At 36.9% G+C, this 19,654-nt stretch overlaps 1 protein-coding gene across 1 annotated transcript; it reads left to right on the top strand.

Annotated features, from left to right (window-relative positions):
• The first annotated feature begins 106 nt into the window (after nucleotides 1-106).
• On the top strand, nucleotides 107-10,983 carry LOC111702263 (palmitoyltransferase ZDHHC17). Its single transcript, XM_023473898.1, has 11 exons — nucleotides 107-140; nucleotides 585-660; nucleotides 1,486-1,568; nucleotides 1,948-2,040; nucleotides 2,336-2,495; nucleotides 3,148-3,261; nucleotides 4,911-5,018; nucleotides 5,479-5,597; nucleotides 9,141-9,307; nucleotides 9,804-9,934; nucleotides 10,864-10,983. Exons 2-11 carry the CDS (start codon nucleotides 604-606, stop codon nucleotides 10,966-10,968), a joined length of 1,137 nt encoding a protein of 378 aa, XP_023329666.1. The 5' UTR covers nucleotides 107-140; nucleotides 585-603; the 3' UTR covers nucleotides 10,969-10,983.
• The last annotated feature ends 8,671 nt before the right edge of the window (nucleotides 10,984-19,654 follow it).

Below are 19,654 nucleotides of genomic sequence, written 5' to 3'. Positions count from 1 at the left end.
AATATGGAGGATAAATGCGTCAAGGGATTAAATCCCGCTACCTACTGCGATATTAGGTTAGATTTTACGCTACCTACTGCGATATTAGGTTAGATTTTATATAAAGGGACTGTTTTCACGGCTCCACCGACTCCTAGAAGGTACTATTTATGAATTAAATTTCGTGATATAAAATTGTTTTTATATGTATTTTAAAAGGCCTATTTTTAAGAAAAAATCATATCATTGTTTTATTTTGTTTAGTTTACAAGATCAAAATTAAATTTGCAAAAAATAGGCTTTTAATCGGTAAAGTAACATTGACTCAAATTGTATAATATATTGTATATTAAAAAGGTTAAGTTTTCGGTAGGTTGTTAATGGAAAAAGGACAAAAGTGTTGATTTAAGCCGTTCTAGAAATTAGTATCAAGGCTTGGAACATGCCTCCCTTGAATTTTGAACAATTTTTCGGCAAATAAAAATTCAGGGGTGTAAATTTTTTAGAGGGGGGGGGGGGTAAGAAAATGATTTTTAGAAATCTTCGAGACCAAATGGCGTAAATTAATAATATAAATACAGTTTTTAATTTTTCCATTAATTCAGGCAGGATGTAGAGCAAGACATGAGTAGCTTTAATGCTGTGAAAGCAACACAGTATGGAGCTTTGGAGAGAGTTCAGGAATAAAAACATTCTCAAGTTTTTAAGGGGAGTGTTCGCAAAAAATGTAAGGGGTGTTAGGCTGTATCATAACCAAATTCGTATTCGATTACTTACAATTTTTGTTCTGTTTTGTTTCTACACGTAGAAAATGGTTAAAAACGATTAACATCCCAAAGCGTAGAGCCCATGTAAATTGTAAATTCACTCCAGTCTCTTGGGATTAAGCGTGTTCAGATAGAAGTTAAATTAGAAGTGATCGAATCTGAATTTGATTTAGCCTAACCCTCTTTCATTTTTAGCAAACACTCCCTTTAAGTATTCTAAAAGTTCTTTTGTGTCACAAACTGAAATGATCGCCAGACCAGACGCAAGAGGGAGGGTAACTTTAGCATGTTGTAATCTGTACCACAATAATTGTGGACTGAAAGGGACAAGAATTGGCCTAACCCTACTACTCCCTGAATACAAGTACAACCCAATGCTAAGATTTTGGTTGTTCTGTGGGCCGGTTTGATCATATTTAGAATAAAAAAAAACTGGGCTTCAGGCGCTTCGCGCCCATCTTCTATTTCAACTTTTAATCTGCCTATCTGTGAGCATTTGTACAATATAAAACTAACAAAAAAGTTAGCGGATTTGCAAAATTTTACAAAAATCGAAAACTTTTGGACACATATTTTTGTAATTTTGACTTTCCCTTGGGTCATGTGAGATCCACAAGAAATTTGGACCCGATCAGTTCAGCCGTTTTGACGTTTATTTTATGCAAACAAACTGACAGAAAATTAAAGTATACAAGTAAAATGTCTAATTTCCAATGTGAGAATGTTTGTTTGAGTTTAGGAGATAATAGAAGGGGGGTACAGCGTAAACACTAGGGATGAAGAAAATGTGACATTACTACATTGGGCAGCTATCAATAACAGGAAACCATGGATTTTTATACTTGTCTACTGTTGAGTAGTGTCTAGTTCCATGCCAGCAAAAAAAAATGTGGGAAATAAAAAAAAATTATGGTTTATCTTTTTTATTCCCCTAAAGATGCGCTTTTATGGGCGGGCTATGAGCGCTCAGCCCCCCCCCCCTAGATCGGTGAAATTGATGGTTTTTAGGTTTTCAGGCCTGAGTCCCCTCCCAAAAAGATAAAAACAAAAAACTTAGCCCTCGTCTCGAAAGGGGGGGGGGGCTGAAGTTTTTTTGAGATCTTTTTAACGTAACCATTCCTTCCCTTTACCACCTAAACTCGAAAGAATATTTAAGCTAGTATTCAAATAAATTGTTGAATTAAATCCTGGTTCTGAATAGACGTGAACTAGTTCAATACCTAGTAAAAAAAGGGGCGGATCTAGATGCGGTGGGCGGGGAACTTATGTCCACCCCTCTTCACTGGGCCACCAGGCAGAATATTAAAACCAAAGAAAAAATATTTTAGGACTCATTTTTTTGCTCTTATTTAGAGCTGGTTTTTAATTTTTGTTAAAATTCGTTTTTTTCCCCTTTGGAATTGTTTTTAATGGAGTTGTGTTGTAAAAAGTAATTAAAACATTTACAGACAGTTATATTCTAAATGTATGTATCGAGACTTCTAAAAGAGGAATTCTCAAATTCATTTATGTTTTTTCTCTTTTCTCTTGGGAAAACGAATTCAAAATTAATATCAGAAAACTTTGGTTTAGTTAAAAATATTTTGTAGACAAGGACATACTCAAGTTCTAGTCCTGCTGTTACAGTACGGTGCTGACCCGTCTATTGTTGACGGCGAGGGGTGTGCCTGTCTTCACCTTGCAGCTCAATTCGGTCACACAGCCATTGTAGGATATCTCATTGCTAAAGGACAAAGTGTAAATACTCAGGTTAGGAAATATTTCCGTTAATCCCCCCCATTTTGTCTTAATAGTGCCTCCTCCGATATTTTAAGACATCAACAATTATTTGTAAATCTTGACAGTTGAATTCTAATTTTTTATTTTGCCCAAATCCTTGCAATGCTTAAGTTTTACATAGTAATTAGTTTGAAAGTAGTTATTTAAGTGATCGGAGACTTAATTTGAAGTAAAACTTTATTTATCGAGCTGTATGTCCGATTCACAACGGTTCCCTGGAAACCTTCATCTCATAAGAATTGTGTAGATACTAGATATTCTTGTTTTTCTGTCTGACAACAGTTTTTTTACAATTGCTGCTTTTCTTTCTAGATAACTTGCACATTAATGCAGCAACAATGAAGGAAACACTAGAATTAAACACTTCAAGAATGAAAAACGATCATATCTTCCTCATTGTTGCTCAGATGAAGGTTTAAAGGGTACCACTCTCAATCTGAAATATAAAAGTAAATAAAGATGGAGGATATCTTGAAATTACAATTCTAGTCTCTTTAAGTAAATAAATAAAAAATAAATGGAATTAGATGTTTTGATGTTTAAAACTAGTATTTTTCTTATTTTACTCTACAACAATATGTCTGCAGTAAGAATGAGAATTGCAGAATATTTTTGAATATAGGATGAGAACGGGATGACTCCTTTGATGTGGAGCTGCTATAAGACCTCAAGTATTGACCCGACACGACTTCTGATTACTCTTGGGGCATCCCTTACCATGCAGGATAGTGCAAAGGTTAAAACTTTAAATACACGATTTTAACAATGTTTTTATCTGTTAGTGTATACTGTATAGCTTACACATACAGAGAGCATGTGCCTAACTCCTTTGGACGTTTGCCTCAGGATTATTGTTAATGAAAAACCCCTAAATCTTAAAAAGTCGACATCTAGTGTTCTAACTGTATTGTTATTAATCTATGAAGTAAAGTAACTAAAGACTAATTCTAATTGTAATGCTTTATATTTTTGCTACCGGATGTTGAAGACCTTTGATATTTCAAGCTATGAACTACGTCGCATTAGAAAATAGAAGTTTTTGGAGAGCGTTTTATCTTGAAAAGGCGACATCTAGTGATCTATCTTTATTGTTCTTAATCTATGCCTAACTTGAACTTGAATTTGATTTAATTTAATGAGATTAAATTAAACCTATCGAGATATACCAAAGATGTTTGAAATCTTAATAAATAAATTTTCCAAATTTTTCATTTCCTTTTAAGCAATGAATTTTTTTACTGATTAAACCTATAAACGACAAATTCTAGTTTGTGACATGCTAAAAATTATTGTAAAAAGATGTCCCTTGTAATGTATATGGTATGAGGAATGTGGTATACGATGTGTTAGCACTATCCTCTCTAGATGGACATGGATGATATAGACAGACAAGGATACGAGATGTTCCTTGTAATTTATATGGTATGAGGAATATGGTATACGATATGTTAACACTATCCTCTCTAGATGGACATGGATGATATTTATAGACAAGGATACGAGATGTCCCTTGTAATGTAAATGGTATGAGGAATGTGGTATACGATATGTTAGCACTATCCTCTCTAGATGGACATGGATGATATTGATAGACAAGGATACGAGATGTCCCTTGTAATGTATATGGTTTGAGGAATGTGGTATACGATATGTTAGCACTTTCCTCTCTAGATGGACATGGATGATATTGATAGACAAGGATACGAGATGTCCCTTGTAATGTATATGGTATGAGGAATGTGGTATACGATATGTTAGCACTATCCTCTCTAGATGGACATGGATGATATTGATAGACAAGGATACGAGATGTCCCTTGTAATGTATATGGTTTGAGGAATGTGGTATACGGTATGTTAACACTATCCTCTCTAGATGGACATGGATGATATAGACAGACAAGGATACGAGATGCCCAATAGTGTTGCATAATGTTCAACTATTCTTGATTAATTAGCCTTATAGGGGTACAGCAATGCAATCAGTTGAAACATAGTTTCAACGATGCTTAAAAATGTCCATTTTGTGTAGAACCTTTATCTTTTTCACAACCCATAAAGCCTAGTTTATTTAATCAACTTGCAAGCAAATCTATAATTTTTATTTCTAAAAGTTGGTTGTTCAATGTTCATCGTCGAAAAATACTAACTATCCACAACAAGTTATATTAAATTTAATTTAAACAATAAGTATGTAACTTTCCTTTCCTCTTTCTTCCTTTCATTTCCTCTTCCTTAAATGTATTTTTAGAATTGGGGGGAAATATTCCCACAACCTCTATTTTTAGAGGGTTTTTAAATATTTTCTCCTGAAACACTTAATTTTGTACTTTTTTGTTTTATTTTATAAATAATTATTTACTTCAGTTTTATTTCTTGTGTTTAGGGCAATACAGCTTTGCACTGGGCTATAATTGGTAAAAGCAGTAGTTCTACCTCACTTCTAATCAACAAGGGAAAGAGTACGGGTATTCTTAACATTCAAAACTCCCAGGTCTGGTTTTTATTTCTTCATATTCATATTTGTATTCAACTACAGAGCATGAGATATTACAAACAATCAATCACAATTTACTACGCAGTTTGGACCCGCCTAACCAGGGTAGGTTGTTTGGAGTGGTTGGGGTGTGCACTTATGGAATTTGGTCTCAGGGTTTATATTGGTTGATAAATACGGTCTGTCACTTCTTTTCCTTCTTTTTAGAAACTTTTTACATCAAAAAATTAAAAAACTTTAAAACACATTGAGAAAGCATAGTTTTTAGATTACTATAAACCTCGCAGGAAATTGGGGGGGNGAGCGGGGGGGGGGAGGCAAAGATACAAAGAGTATACTGTTAAATTATGCAATTCTAAACAATTTTGTATCAATATGTTAAAAAAAGTTTTAAGGAAAAGATGTGATAAATGATAAATTTATGTTTTCAATATTTATTGATGATTATTTTGTGCAGGGTGAGAAACCCTATGATCTCCTCCAGCTCCCTGGTCCTAGTCAAAATCAAAGAAACAGTCATAATCATTCTCATGGTGCTCCACCCCCATCTCTTCATTGGTTACCCTACAGAATTAGGAAACAATCTCAGAACATTTTTAATTTAAAGAATTTTTGTTTAAGCCCTGGATTGACATCATAAACTTTATTTTATTCGTTTATTTAAGTGGTAATTGAGAGTGTGCCTCATGTTTTTAACAAGGCCGGAGTTTTGACAAAGTTCACCGTTTAAAGGTTCCAAATATCTAACTCCCTGTTCTGCTTATGCAACCTGAGATTCCACATTCAAAATAGACGCGGCTACGAATAAAATTCTTTAAATATTAATGACTAAAAGTTTTATTAAAAATTTAATTTCTTTTAAAACCTGTTAAAAGACAAAAATTTCAGATTGCAGTTAATTCAGACATTAAGTACATATCAAATCTTCAGTGCCCGAAGTATAAAGTTATTTCTTTTGAATCGACGACTTAAAGATTTTTCTTTTGTAAACATTTTGCAATGAGAGGTTTCTTTATACCATCTAAAGATAGTAAATATAAATATGCTTTTTTTATGGATGAAAAACTTAAATGTTTCTGCTTTGGATTTGGAGTAAGCTTCATATTCTTTGAAAGTACTGCCTTAATGCTTTTCAACATTTCAATAAATATTTAAACCTTGTACGTAAGAAAGATTTTTTAATTCTAACTTTCTCATGTTGCATGTTGCATGTTGCATGTTGCATGTTGCATGCAGAGAAAGAACATATCTTGGTAAATATTAAGAATCATTTATCACAAATTCTCTATTCTCTTCAATAGAGTGTACTTAAATGTTGTAAAGAGGAATAACGTATGCAACATTCTTTAAAAATATATTTAAGCTTAAAAAGTTTTAAACAACTGAGCAGTGAGCATTTTACAATATCGGTAAAATTTGAAACTTAAATTTTTTCACTATTTAAATCTTTAAAAGGAAATAAAATGAAATATTTGTTTTTATGGTAATCAATCATGAGTTAAATAAAACACACCTCTTGTTGATATTTCAACAATGGTTCTGTTTAAGCACACAAATAAGAACAAACAAATATGCTGTACTCTTTTCCATATTATACAAAAATAGTTTCGGTAAGGTAAATAAGAAGTTAAAACATGACATATCAAATTCATAAATGAAGTTTTTTTCGCTTTAAGAATGGTGAATCATTTGGACGAATTTAGTTTTTGTGTATTTGTATATATCTGGATCTAAGAGGCAAAAAGCAGGGGGAACAATAAAAACCCAAATCCTGGCTAATATTATCACAATTTCAAGATTAGATTGGAAACCAGATGCTTGGTTTTGGTGAAACTTTGCGAACATGGACAACAAGGCGACCATGAATAAAGCAGACATCACTAATGCCACAGTAGAAGACCTTACCAAAAGATCTTTTAGAGTTTTTGCAACATTTCGAAAATAATACAAAAATGTCTGCTTGGCTGAAGTGAATCTTGAAGTCTGTTCAATTGGTAGCCAAACTTCTTCACTTGGCTTAAGAGATGAACTCCTCTCTTGCAGGGTTTTCACTGTCAAAGAACAAAAGGATCTTGATCTTTGAAGTGTGGTGGTCTCCGTCATTTGAAATTGTGATTGCAAATTTTTGGGTTTTAAAGCTTTGTAAACAACAAACACAATCCTTGATCCTTCAGTAAGGACGGTGAGGAAGACAAATAAGGTTGGTAGTGGAATGTCATAGCATTCAACTTTATTGTGGTCCACAAGGATTGAATTGGCAGCTGAGATGTGATTGAATTGCGAATTATTCAAGAATCCTATTTCTGTTGGAATTAATAGAGTACCTTCAGCTTCATATGCTTCACCATACTTTGTTAAGCACCTCAAATCATTTATTAAGACATCTAGGACTACTGATGCTATCCCCTGGATTATTGACCAATTAACAAATAATGCCTTGTTCATATTCTGATAAGTTATTGGACTTACAAAAAGAATTATCCGTGCAGTTGATATTGCTTGCAATGTTGTTGCCTGTAATGTAGCAAAAGGTCTGAGGTTGAGGATATATTTGGCAAGTGCAGTATGTTCTTGATAGAACCAGAGGAGGTGTCCTGGTAGTAGGTTTCCAATCAGAGATATCACCATCATTCTAGTTATAAAGATCTCTTCTATCAAGATCAATAACAGAAGAAGGGAGTTAAGAATGGATCGCAGGGATTGACTAATTAAAAATGACTGGATTGAGATGCATGCTGTCCAGGATAACAGCCCAGCTAGTATGTCTATTGTCAGAGAGTAAAAGCTTGGCTTTCCTGGAACGATAGTCACTATCAGAAGATGAGATGCTAGCAGGATAGACACAAAAACCTCTCTTTTCAGCATTTTTATCTTGGTTGAGACTCTTGATACTTGGCCTCTAAACTCTTGATGCTTGTCCTCTAAACTCTTGATACCTCTCCTCTAGACTCTTGATACTTGTCCTCTAAACTCTTGATACCTTTCCTCTAGACTCTTGATGCTTGGCCTCTAAACTCTTGATGCTTGGCCTCTAAACTCTTGATAACTTTCCTCTAGACTCCTGATACTTGTCCTCTAGACTCTTGATGGTCGTCCTCTAAACTCTTGATGCTCGTCCTCTAAACTCTTGATGATTGTCTTCTAAAATTGTGATGATTGTCCTCTAAACTTTTGATGATTGTCCTATAAACTCTTGCTGCTTGGCCTCTAAATGTAAAATGAATGACTATAATGAAGGATATAAAACAAGGTGAAAGCTGAAAGGTATGTAATGAAGCCTTTAATAGATTGAGTTTGTTAAACTCTTGATACCTTTCCTCTAGACTCTTGATACTGTCCTCTAGACTCTTGATGAATGTTCTCTAAACTTGTGATGCATGTCCTCTAAATTCTTTATGATTGTCCTCTAAACTCTTGATGCTTGTCCTCTAAACTCTTGATGATTGTCCTCTGAACTTGTGTTGATTGTCTTCTAAACTCTTGATGCTTGTCCTCTAAACTCTTGATGATTGTCCTCTGAACTTGTGATGCTTGTCCTCTAAACTCTTGATGAGTGTCCTCTGAACTTGTGTTGATTGTCTTCTAAACTCTTGAAGCTTGTCCTCCAAACTCTTGATGATTGTCCTCTGAACTTGTGATGCTTGTCCTCTAAACTCTTGATGTTTGTCCTCTAAACTCTTGATGAGTGTCCTCTGAACTCGTGATGCTTGTCCTCTAAACTCTTGAAAAGAACTGCGGTGAATTAAATGGATGGTTCAAATTTTTACTCTTTTGGTAGAGACAGCCTCTAAATAGAGAACACAGAGTGGGATTATTTTATTAAATGCATTTCAAACTAATATCGGTCTGAAATAATTAGATAAACCTTTTACAGGTACAAATGTGAATCTGAGTGCAACTCAATCTACAGAGGGTCACTTGAAATTACGCTATTAGCCCCATTATCTTAAAGATTTTCTACAGTAATTAAGACAATTGTTATAATTAAAATCCATTCCATATAATAATAATAATAAATAAAGAATTGAAGTGATGAGAAAAAAAAATGATTGCACAAAAAACTTAACTGACTTTAAAAAGCATTTCTAATGAATTTGTGATTATCTGAGAATTCTTCAGGAATATACTTGTTAACAATGAAAAGCCTTCGACCCCCCTGAACCCTATCCGAAGGTTAATGGCAATGCCATATGTGAGAGCTGCAGCTATGCTTGCCGTACCTTTCATCGCCTTCTTCAGTATTGGGTTTATACTGGACATTACAGCAGATTATCTAGTCAAGTTAGGTAAGATATAAATCATGTTTCTTTAATATTTTATCTTTTACAGTTTTTAGTTACCCTCCTGGCTCCTTCTTCAGAAAAAAAGTAGCTTTTCTTAAAATGTAAGAATCAGAAAACTCTCAGAACAGGAAGTCAACTTTTAAACTCAGTTATGACAATAAATAGTGCAATCATGAATGAACATTCGTAACACAGCAATTGTGCAGTGTAAACATTAAACAGGTCCATTTTATTCAATAAATGATCTTATAAGTTACTTGTAAAACTATTTGCTCAATAACAACATCAAAAACAATTAATTATTGATGTAATTTCGACTTCCTTTTCCACAGTTTTCTGGTTCTTACTGTACTTGTGTTCAGATTTACAAGTTTCTCACAAATTATAATAGAAAAAATCTAATACTTCCTCTTCTTTTAAACAATTTGGGAACAAAATGGCGAAGTTCTCTTTTTTCTAGAGTTGCAAATCTGTGACATATAAACTACGTTTTGTTAAGGTATGTTTGTGATGGTCTACCTGTTTGTCAATGGGACATCTTATTTCTTTTTTGATGAGAGAATTATGAGTTTTCTCCCGCTAGGGATATATTTTTCAACCATATTCTGGATGTACTACACGTGGTTTCAAGTAAGATTGTCGGCCATCTTTAATTTTGATTATTTTTTGCCACCATTTTGAAAGATCCCTCCTCCTGCAATTTTGCTATTTACTATAGCATTTTTCACAAATATTTTTTCAAAACATGGATTTAAATAAATCTTGTCTTTTTTAAAATAAGTTTGCTTATCCCTTCTCTCGTAAAAATGATGATGTAAACCCTTGTACGTAGATAACTAAAATCCATCTAAAATGATACAATAAGAATCAGAAAACTGTGGAATAGGAAGACGACTTTAAGACTCGAGTTATGAATTTAGATAGTCCAATGAACAACTAAAATATACTAAGATATCGTCTTAGTATTCCAGAGTTTTCTGGTTCTCAATGTAGTTTACTAGATATATCAAAGGTGAATGTCTACAACAGGTAGGGGGATAGGGTTTGTGTACATTTTAGTGTGATGTATTAGAACCAGGGAGTAAGGAATAGAAGGGAGATATAACTGACGCGGTTCGCCCTACCATATGATTATACATGCTTTGCAGACGGGTACTCTATTTGTATAAGAACTGTTTGTCTGATGTACAATTACCACGTATACAATAATCTATTTTGAATATTTCTTGTACAAATGGAGTACTCGTCTGCAAAGCACGCATAATCATATGGTAGGGCGAACCGCGTCAGTTATATCTACCTTCTATTCCATACTCCCTGATCAGAACTGAACAGGAACTGGTTCAAGGTAAATGTACCGAGTTAGTCAACAAGCCAAGCCATCCTACCACGCATTTGTCTACAATCTTTGTTTTGATATTTCAAGATTGAAGGTTAATGTTTAGTTATTTACTTATTTATAGCAGTCCAAAAAAGACACAGTGAAATGTGTGCACAAACCCTTCGTCCCCCCTACATGGAGTGTATATACCTTTAAACTTTTTTTTGTACATTTTCAGTATGTACATCAGTTCGTATCCCCTATGCTAACAGTAGCGTACATGTTGGGAACTACGGGACTGTGGTACAACTTTTACAAGGTAAAATATACGAGTGAAATTTAATAAATTACTTCCCCCCCCCTCCTCCTCTCTAATCTATATGGAGTAGGGTTTCCTGCGAAAATTTCGCTTTATTTCGTATTCCGTATTGAATCTCTTGAATCCCTTGAATCTTCTTAATCCTTTGAATCCCTTGAATCCATTGAATCTATTGAATCCCTTAAATCCCTTGAATCCCTTAAATCCCTTGAATCCCTTACATCCCTTGAATCCCTTGAATACCTTGAATTCCTGGATTCCCTTGAATCCCTTGAATCACTTGAATCCCTTGAATACCTTGAATTCCTGGATTCCCTTGAATCCCTTGAATCACTTGAATCCCTTGAATTCCTTAAATCCCCTGACTCCCTTGAATATCTTTAATCCGTTGAATCTCTTTAATCTCTGTAAACACTTGAATCCTGTAAATCCCTTTTCCCTTAAATCCCTTAAATCCCTAAAATCCCTGAAATCCCTGAAATCCCTGAAATCCCTTAAATCCCTTAAATCCCTTAAATCCCTTAAATCCCTTTAATCCCTTAAATCACTTAAATCTTTTAAATCCCTAAAATCCCTTAAATCCCTTAAATCCCTTAAATCCCTTAAATCCCTTAAATCCCTTAAATCCATTAAATCCATTAAATCCCTTAAATCACTGTGGTATCCTGGTACCACAGAACGTGCAATAAATTGGTATCTTAAAATTCACACTTAATGAGATTTTGCTCAAGTACTCTAACTTGTTTCATCTATCATTTGTGTAACCTGATGACATTGCAGATCGGGTTAGTCCTATCTCGCGGGCCTAACTCCTCATGCGCCGTCTATATCTTTGCAACCTGGCATTACAATACTTCAGCTATCTCCATATATAGAGATAGCCTTATATGTCTGAATGCACTTGCAAATCTAAACACCCAAGTAATAAGTCATTCTTACAACATAATTACATTTATTGATACATTTAATTATACACTTATAAATGCATACATAAATCACATAATAATAATAATAGCTTAACATTAGCTTTAGATCCCTTGGTATTCTTAAGGTCTCTTAGCTCTATGTTTAAGTGCTACCTCGGTTAGGATACCAAGTCTAGCATGTAGGACAGATATGACATGTAATCCTTCTCCTAGTCTTATATCTGTATCATTGTAGGTTCCTTGGACAACTCGTTCCTGTATGATCTGGAGCAAGTTCCATACTTGGTTCTCAAGCCGGTCCTTCAACCCTTTCCTGGTCGGGTTGGGGAATAGCCTGAACTCCTGCTCGATAGCCTTCCCTGTGTCCCATATATCAACTCTAGGGACATCAGAATGCTGTGGCGAGCTGGTGTCCCTGCTAAGGGACAATACACTCCTGAGCCCGTCGTTCAACATTGACAGGCTCTGGACTGCATCTTGGAGTACCTGCTAAGTATCCTCTTCAGCATCCTCTGGGACATCTTCAGTCACATCCTCATCATCTGAAGTTGGGACATCATCAGGGACCACTGGTGGCTGACCAGGGTTAGTACTCCTCTTCATGGTAGTATTGAAGGTTTGGATCTTCTCAGATAGTTCACCAAGGAAGTCATACATATCCTTCATTGTCTGGGGTAGATCTTCATCATCATGCTCCTCATCTTTGTCCTCGACAACTTCCTCAACTACATCTTCATCCTCTGAGGCCGGAGCAGTGATGATCTGAGAGTTCCCGCTTGTGAAGGTAGCAGGGTCTACTGGAACAACTCCTCCATCTGGTTCCAGTTCCTCTAGGTAGGCAGGGTTCCACACGATGACGGGAACACGGTTCATCTTCTTCTAAATCGTCTGGAAAGGTTCTCTCTGTAAGCTGTCTGTGCACTGTATATAGCACAGGTCCCTGGACGGCTATGTGCAGGGAGACTTGTGTCTACTCTGCAGCGGTCCGGGATGTACTGATCTCTCTGGCGTCCTGTTGGATTCAAGGGACTGTTCACTCATATACCGAACTATCCAGAATACAACAATATCCCCCTGAGGCATGAATAGCTCGTAATGTTTCGGGCTATCATCATCACCGTTAGGGAGGCCAGGATCAGTTTAACTCTTCTAGCTCAATACCATGAGTGGGAGCAGCAGCAGCTCCCCTCTCAGTTTCATTTAGAGTTTGGATCAAGTTATTCCGGAACTCTGTAAGCAGGAAGACGTTAAGCCTTAGGGCAGTAGCCCATGAGGTTCCTTTTCTACGGGTTGCAACCACACTCACTAGCGTATAGATTAGTTTTCCTATTAGGTACAGGATTACTAAACAGCTGGCATAATGGCCCCAAGTATCGAAAGCGTCCCATATATAGGACTTCCAATCTAGTACTTTAAGGGTGCTTTGAGCTAAATTGCTTAGTTCAAAACCCAGGGTTTCCCGTGGGTTGATATTCACTGCAAGAGCCGGGTGAGGCACAATATTGAGCTGTCAATGCATATGTGACAGCTTTGCTGCTCCTTTTAGCATGGAAGAGTTCCATATAAGCCTGTATCTCCTTATGTGTATAAAGTAGGTTATCAGTCTCTTCAACATGTTCCAATTCATCTACATGGTACCCCAGTTGTTCAGGTTTGGACAACTGAAGCGATATAGTTTGGACCGTAGGAGCAGCTTGGACTAATTGTCCACTTGTGGTTTCAAAGATAGGTGGAAATACTTCATCACAGTCTAATAGGTCAAGGGTGGGTTTCCTTGTGACCAACTTTGACGTATCCAGATAGACTGGTTCCTCACCTAGGTATACTGGCAAATATTCCTTAGAACATTTATCATGTCTTTGATAATCGGGACTGGAGGTGACCTCGACAGTCTGGCATTGCATCTCCTGTATAATGTCTCCTCTGTCTCTAATCAATGCATTTGGATGAATAGGACTTCTCTCTAGCTGATAGAGTGAGTTTGTCCCCAGAGTACATAAATGTTTCTGTACTTCATGTATAGAGGACTGTATCATCCTCTCCATTTGAAAATGGAGGAATTCCTCACTTAACCTTAACTCTAGGTCCAGGTTTAAGCTATCAGCATGAGTTGACATTTCCAAGAGTTTGACACTATTTTCTAGTGAATCTTGGACTATCATCAGTTCAGGGTAATCAGTTGTGAAGTATGTTAAGTCACATTCTTCACTCCTTTGCTTATCTAATTTTCTGAGAATGATTTTATGTTCCTCATTAACCAGATAATTTTCAGATTTCCCTTTATGTGTTAGCTGAACCTGGCTGACAATCAAGCCTCTAATTTTAGCTAATTGACAGCGGTTCGGTTTTTCCAAAACCATATAAGTATCTATGCCCATCAAACATTTCATGCTTTCAATACAACGTTTTTCTAATTCTACATTGTTCTGAAGGTCTATGATCCTGTTCGGGGAGATTTCAACGTCAACTTCTGACATTGTTATTGTCACTGTCCTGAGTTCTAACATTCGTTCATGTTGTTCGCCATTAATAGTAATTTTGGCGCCCGTACAATAAACTTTTATTTTCAATTAAACTCTGATAATTACATTTTGATCAATGACTAGACGTTTTTATTTGTCTCTGATTTGATCTGCGGTGTCGCGGCCTAATAATAATTATTCAGCTGCGTCCCTCAAATGTTTATTCGAGACTGAGTTTGGCGGACTGCGTGCTTTAAATAAATAGTATTGGGTAAGATTCATTAATAAATTGATCTATTAACTAATTTTAGGATTATATTATGCAAGTTTGATTCAGCGGAATTTTTTTTTATATTCGCGGGTAAATAAAATTAAATAAAATAAAATAAAAATGTAAATTGATCATTTTGCGATTTTTAAATACTTCTATTTAAGGATGTACAATTGCTGTACATGCGGCACAGTCTACCTACTCTGACCGTACAGCTAACCAGTTGATCATTAGGTTAGTAGTTCAGTTCATTTTCTCGGTTAGTCGACAATAATTAAATTGACTCATGGAAGCGATGTTATTATTTTCGCTCACATCACAAGTAAATAAAATTCGTTAATTGACTAAGTTTTAATTGAAATCGTTTATTATATTATCAAAATATTCCTGTTTGTTAGGTCATCAGGCATATAATGTGAAATAAACATCAACAATTCTTTCAAAATTTCAACTAACTTAACCCTATCTCCGCTGGGGTACTTGAAAACCAGGATACGCTGGGGGGGGGTCAATTTGACCCCCCCCTCTAAATCCCATGTTTTATGTCCAAATATGACAAATGATACATCATTAGAAAGCTCTTGTGCTCTACTTTTAGAATCTGCAAAAAATGGGCTGGTATATGCTTTGAGGCAACCTAGCCGTCAGCTGACCACTGTTGTCCAAGACATTCAGGAACTTTTTTAAGATTGCAAACGTTTCTGACCTAGTTACAGAGTCAAGTTTGGCAACAATCATATCTGGATGCAGCTGCAAGATTTTCTCCTCTACCCAGCCTTTAAGGAATTCACCTTTTATCATGCTGGGATGTAGTTTCATGCAATCTAGCGCAGGGGTGAGAAATGCATCCCCCTCCACCGGATTCCCATAAGTTTTGAAGAAAAATAGAATCTCACAGGCAACGCTGATTACGTTCCCTCCGGTGATGACCGTTGTACCGTACCGTTGTTGGCATATCGCCACATTCTCACGACCTCAAACTCAGCTCCGGGGTCAGGAGATGCCAGTACTTTAGCAAAACCATATAAGTAATTCACCAACTTTTTTACATGGTTCAACATCACCTCAGCTGACAAATTGTCCTTGTTCCTAACAGCAAGCTTGTCAGCCCTATGCTGAGCATAATCTACAGTCTGGTATCCAGGATGGTTTGCAGTGGATTCACTAACCACGTCACCATTCTCCGTTCCCGTACAGGTGTTTGGGCTGAGCCCTGCTTCAGCTGTAATTGAACCCATTGGTTGTGCAACTACAGGCTGGACTCCCGTCTCTGCTGTAGCAGGGGCGGTACAGGACCTGGATTCCTAGCAGGTTCCCTTGCTCTGCCGGCTGCAAGCTGTTCTTTCCTCTCCCTCTTCCTCTGGTTCCTACTCCAGTTTTTCCCGAAGGTAGGTTGGGACATAGGGTTTGAGGCATTGTTGGGTGCCGGTTTGACCTGTTGTACTAATATATACCCTTCGGGTACTTGTACACCGGGCAGGGTGGCTGGAACTAACATCTTCGCTTTAGACATCTTCTTGTTTCTCCTTCCTGAAATTACACAAAATTAGATTTATTTTATCATATCTTAATTTCATGTTATTCCAAAATAAAGGGGTCTATTCAAGAATATTCTTTTTTATGTCAGTCTGTCCACCTAACATTTCTAACTTTTCCTAACTATCTTAGACATATACATCATTGTTTTGAATATATATATCCGAGTATTTATTAGTCAAAGTGTTTTAATATTTATTCAAACTTTTACAATCATTAAATCATTTATTTAATTATTGTTAATTTGAGTAAATTATCACAACCTCAAGAAAATTATTTCTTTTTTTTATTCAGGTTCTGTTGGAAGTGTTTCTTAGCTCTGGAGAAAGCTTCCCGTTGAACTCCTCCCCGTCCTTCACGTGGAGGGGGTAATTCTCTATGGTTATACTTCCTCTTCTCTGCAGGAGGTTGCACTGCTACTTCAGTGGAGGTCGACTCACCTCGAGGTAAGCTTATTTCAGCCTCATTTTCCAACTTAATCTGACTGAGTTGTAGGATTAGAGGGTCCTCACTAATACCTGGAGGGTGTAATTGAGGGGACACATTCCTGGGGGTTTCCGGATTGTCTGGGGTTTCCGTCATACCCTGGGGAACATATTCGTCCTCGTCCTCAGATGAGTGTATGAACACGTCTGCCTGTTTTTCTATATTTACATCAGGAGAGGCATTTAACTCTCTATCCATTGAAATTTGAACCTCATTATCTTCGCTATTTTCATCAAATAATTGATCCAAATCAATCTGCTCATTGACCGGCTTATAATAAGCTGGATCTATTTTCCACAGTCTAGAGGTCAGGACATGTAATTCACGTTTATTTACAGCCCAACTACCAATAGGATTGATCACCGATAATGATTCAGCGGGGGTCCCTGTCACCTTATAGGGCCCTGTCCACCTCAAGGTTAATTTCTTGGATAAATTAATTACACCTCTGGGTAACATATAATATACTGTGTCTCCCAGGTTTATATTTGAACTTCCCTGGGGTATCTTAATTTCTGTGGATACTGGAATGCATAATTGCTCATGCTTTGCCATTTCTTCATGGATATCTTCAATATGTTTTGATAGGTTCAACACAAAGTTAGTCCACTTTAAGACACCCTGTATATGGTTGTCCCGGAAAAATACATCTAAGGGAACCCAGGGGTTTCGTCTGTACATTGCATAGTAAGGGGCAACCCCAGTGATCCGGTTTTTAGATATTTTAATTTCAAATATAGCAGCATCCACCTTTAGAGCCCAGGAGCTGGGGTTAGAACTATCATCAGACCTAAGTATTTGTCCAAGTGTTCTATGAGCCCTCTCAACTCTGTTTCCCTGGGGACTATAGGTGGGGGTTTGCGTCATTTTAACACCCATTTGTTTGCAAGTGTCTTGAAATAAATGACTCATCAGAGAAGACCCATTATCCGTGTGAATCGTCTCTGGTATTCCATGGACCAGAAAAAACCTATCAATCAAGGCATTTAATATGGTCTTTGTTTCCAGGTCTGGGATTGGCACAGCTACAAGATACCTAGTGAACCCGTCCTGTACAGTGAGGATGTGTCTGCAGACAGTCCCTTTATATCTGCAGGGAGTCAACGGACCTACTGTATCCAGGTAAACTCTTTGAAATGGGTATCCTAGTATCTCATGATGTTGTACTTTGTTCTTAGCAGAGGGAATTGAATTATTTTTCTGGATGCATGGCACACAGTTAGTCACAATTAAAGTGACTAGATTATTCATTCCTGGGAAAAATGCTTTAGCTCTTAGTTTGTCAAGAGTTTCGGTCATCCTGCGGTGACCAGCGTGAGCCAGTTCTACCGATTCTCTCTGCATAGAACGGGGTACACAAATCCTGGGAGGACTTGTTTTACCTTCCTTTACAGGTCTTTGTAAATATAATAGTTCGTCTTTCACATAGAGAAATTCAAACCAGTTTAAATACGAATTAGTCAAAGGGGGCAATTGCTTCCTTTCTTCCTTGCTTGGCAATTTTCCAGCTTTAACTATATCTAAGACTAACTGTAAAGGGTAATCCTTCTTAGTTTCCAGTTTCCAATCTTTTTCCAGGATTGGGTTCACTGAAAATTTAGAATTAGGTTCTATGTTAAGTACACAGAGTTTCTTTGATTTTCCCGATTGATTGATTGATTTATCTTGTGTAGTTTGATAAACGTCATCTATCTCTGAGTAAACCAAATATTTATCTGGGTTTTCCTTGTCCTGTTCATCTTGAGGCATCTCAGTCCTGGACAAAGCATCTGCAGCTAAATTTACTTTTCCTGGTCTATGCATAATATCAAAATCAAAGGATGATAAATACACTAACCATTGAGCAAATATCCCCCGAGCTTCTTTCAGCCCTTTGAGGAATGTTATAGCTGAAGAGTCTGTTCTAATCAGGAATTTCCGGGCCCGGAGTATATGTTCAAACTTCCGGAGCCCTAAAATGACAGCCAACAGCTCTCCTTTATGAGCTGGATACTGTCTCTGAGCTGTATCAAGGGACTTGGAGAAGCAGCCGATAAAACGTTCCTTCCCGCCTTGTACTTGGGAAAGAACACCTCCTGCTGCTACTCCTGAAAAGTCAGTATCTAGGATAAAAGGTTCTGTAGACTTGTAATCCGGGTAAGCCCTAATTGGCTTAGTCAGGAACAGTCCCTTAAGTTGATTTATCCTAGATATTTCATCAGGGTTTAATTCCAAGTTTTTCTCATTTCTATATTTGTTCAACGGGGCTACTACCTCAGCATATTTGGGTATAAATGCACGGTAATATGAGGTAAAACCCAAGAAACTGATTAACTCTTTCCCTGTTTTAGGAATAGGCCAGAGCTGAATCTTAGAAATGTAATCTGGAATCATTTCAACTCCTTGATGACTGACTAGATGACCCAGATGAGTGACTTGATCTCTGAAGATCTTAGTCTTGCTGAGATTGATCTTCATACCAACTTCAGCATGGATCCTTAGCACAGCTTCCAAGTGACGCATGTGATCTACTATGGTGTCTGAATAGATCAATATATCGTCGCGGTAGGCGATGGCGAATCCAGGAGGAAGTTTGGATAACGCCATCTGCACTAACCTACAGTAAGCACTAGGTGAATTAGACAAGCCAAAGGGCATTCTAATGAACCTGTACGTGCCAAAGGGTGAAACAAAGGTAGTGTTATCTCGATTGGCCGGGCTAATCGTCAAAGAATGAAAAGCTCCGGCCGAATCTAGTGAACTAAAGATCTTTGCTCCAGCTAACTTATGTAGGTTAGTCTCTATGCATGGAAGAGGATAAGAATCCTTGATCTTACGATCATTGATCGACCTGAAATCTATACTCCAGCGAAGACGACTCGTCAAGTTGGATTTTTAAGTCCTGTTCCTGTAGTGGATTTAATGGCCTGCAACGAGCTTGTACAGGATGTGAGCCAGGTAAAAGGGTTATGTGGAACTGTAATAGGTCTGATAAACCATAATCTTTGCTGCTAACAGACACATCGTCAAAATATTTCATAAACAGATCT

Source organism: Eurytemora carolleeae, unplaced genomic scaffold (assembly GCF_000591075.1).
Source record: "Eurytemora carolleeae unplaced genomic scaffold, Eaff_2.0 scaffold466, whole genome shotgun sequence".
Taxonomy (NCBI): domain Eukaryota; kingdom Metazoa; phylum Arthropoda; class Copepoda; order Calanoida; family Temoridae; genus Eurytemora; species Eurytemora carolleeae.
The sequence above is the reverse complement of the archived record's forward strand: the minus strand, read 5'-3'. Positions and strand labels throughout refer to the sequence as shown.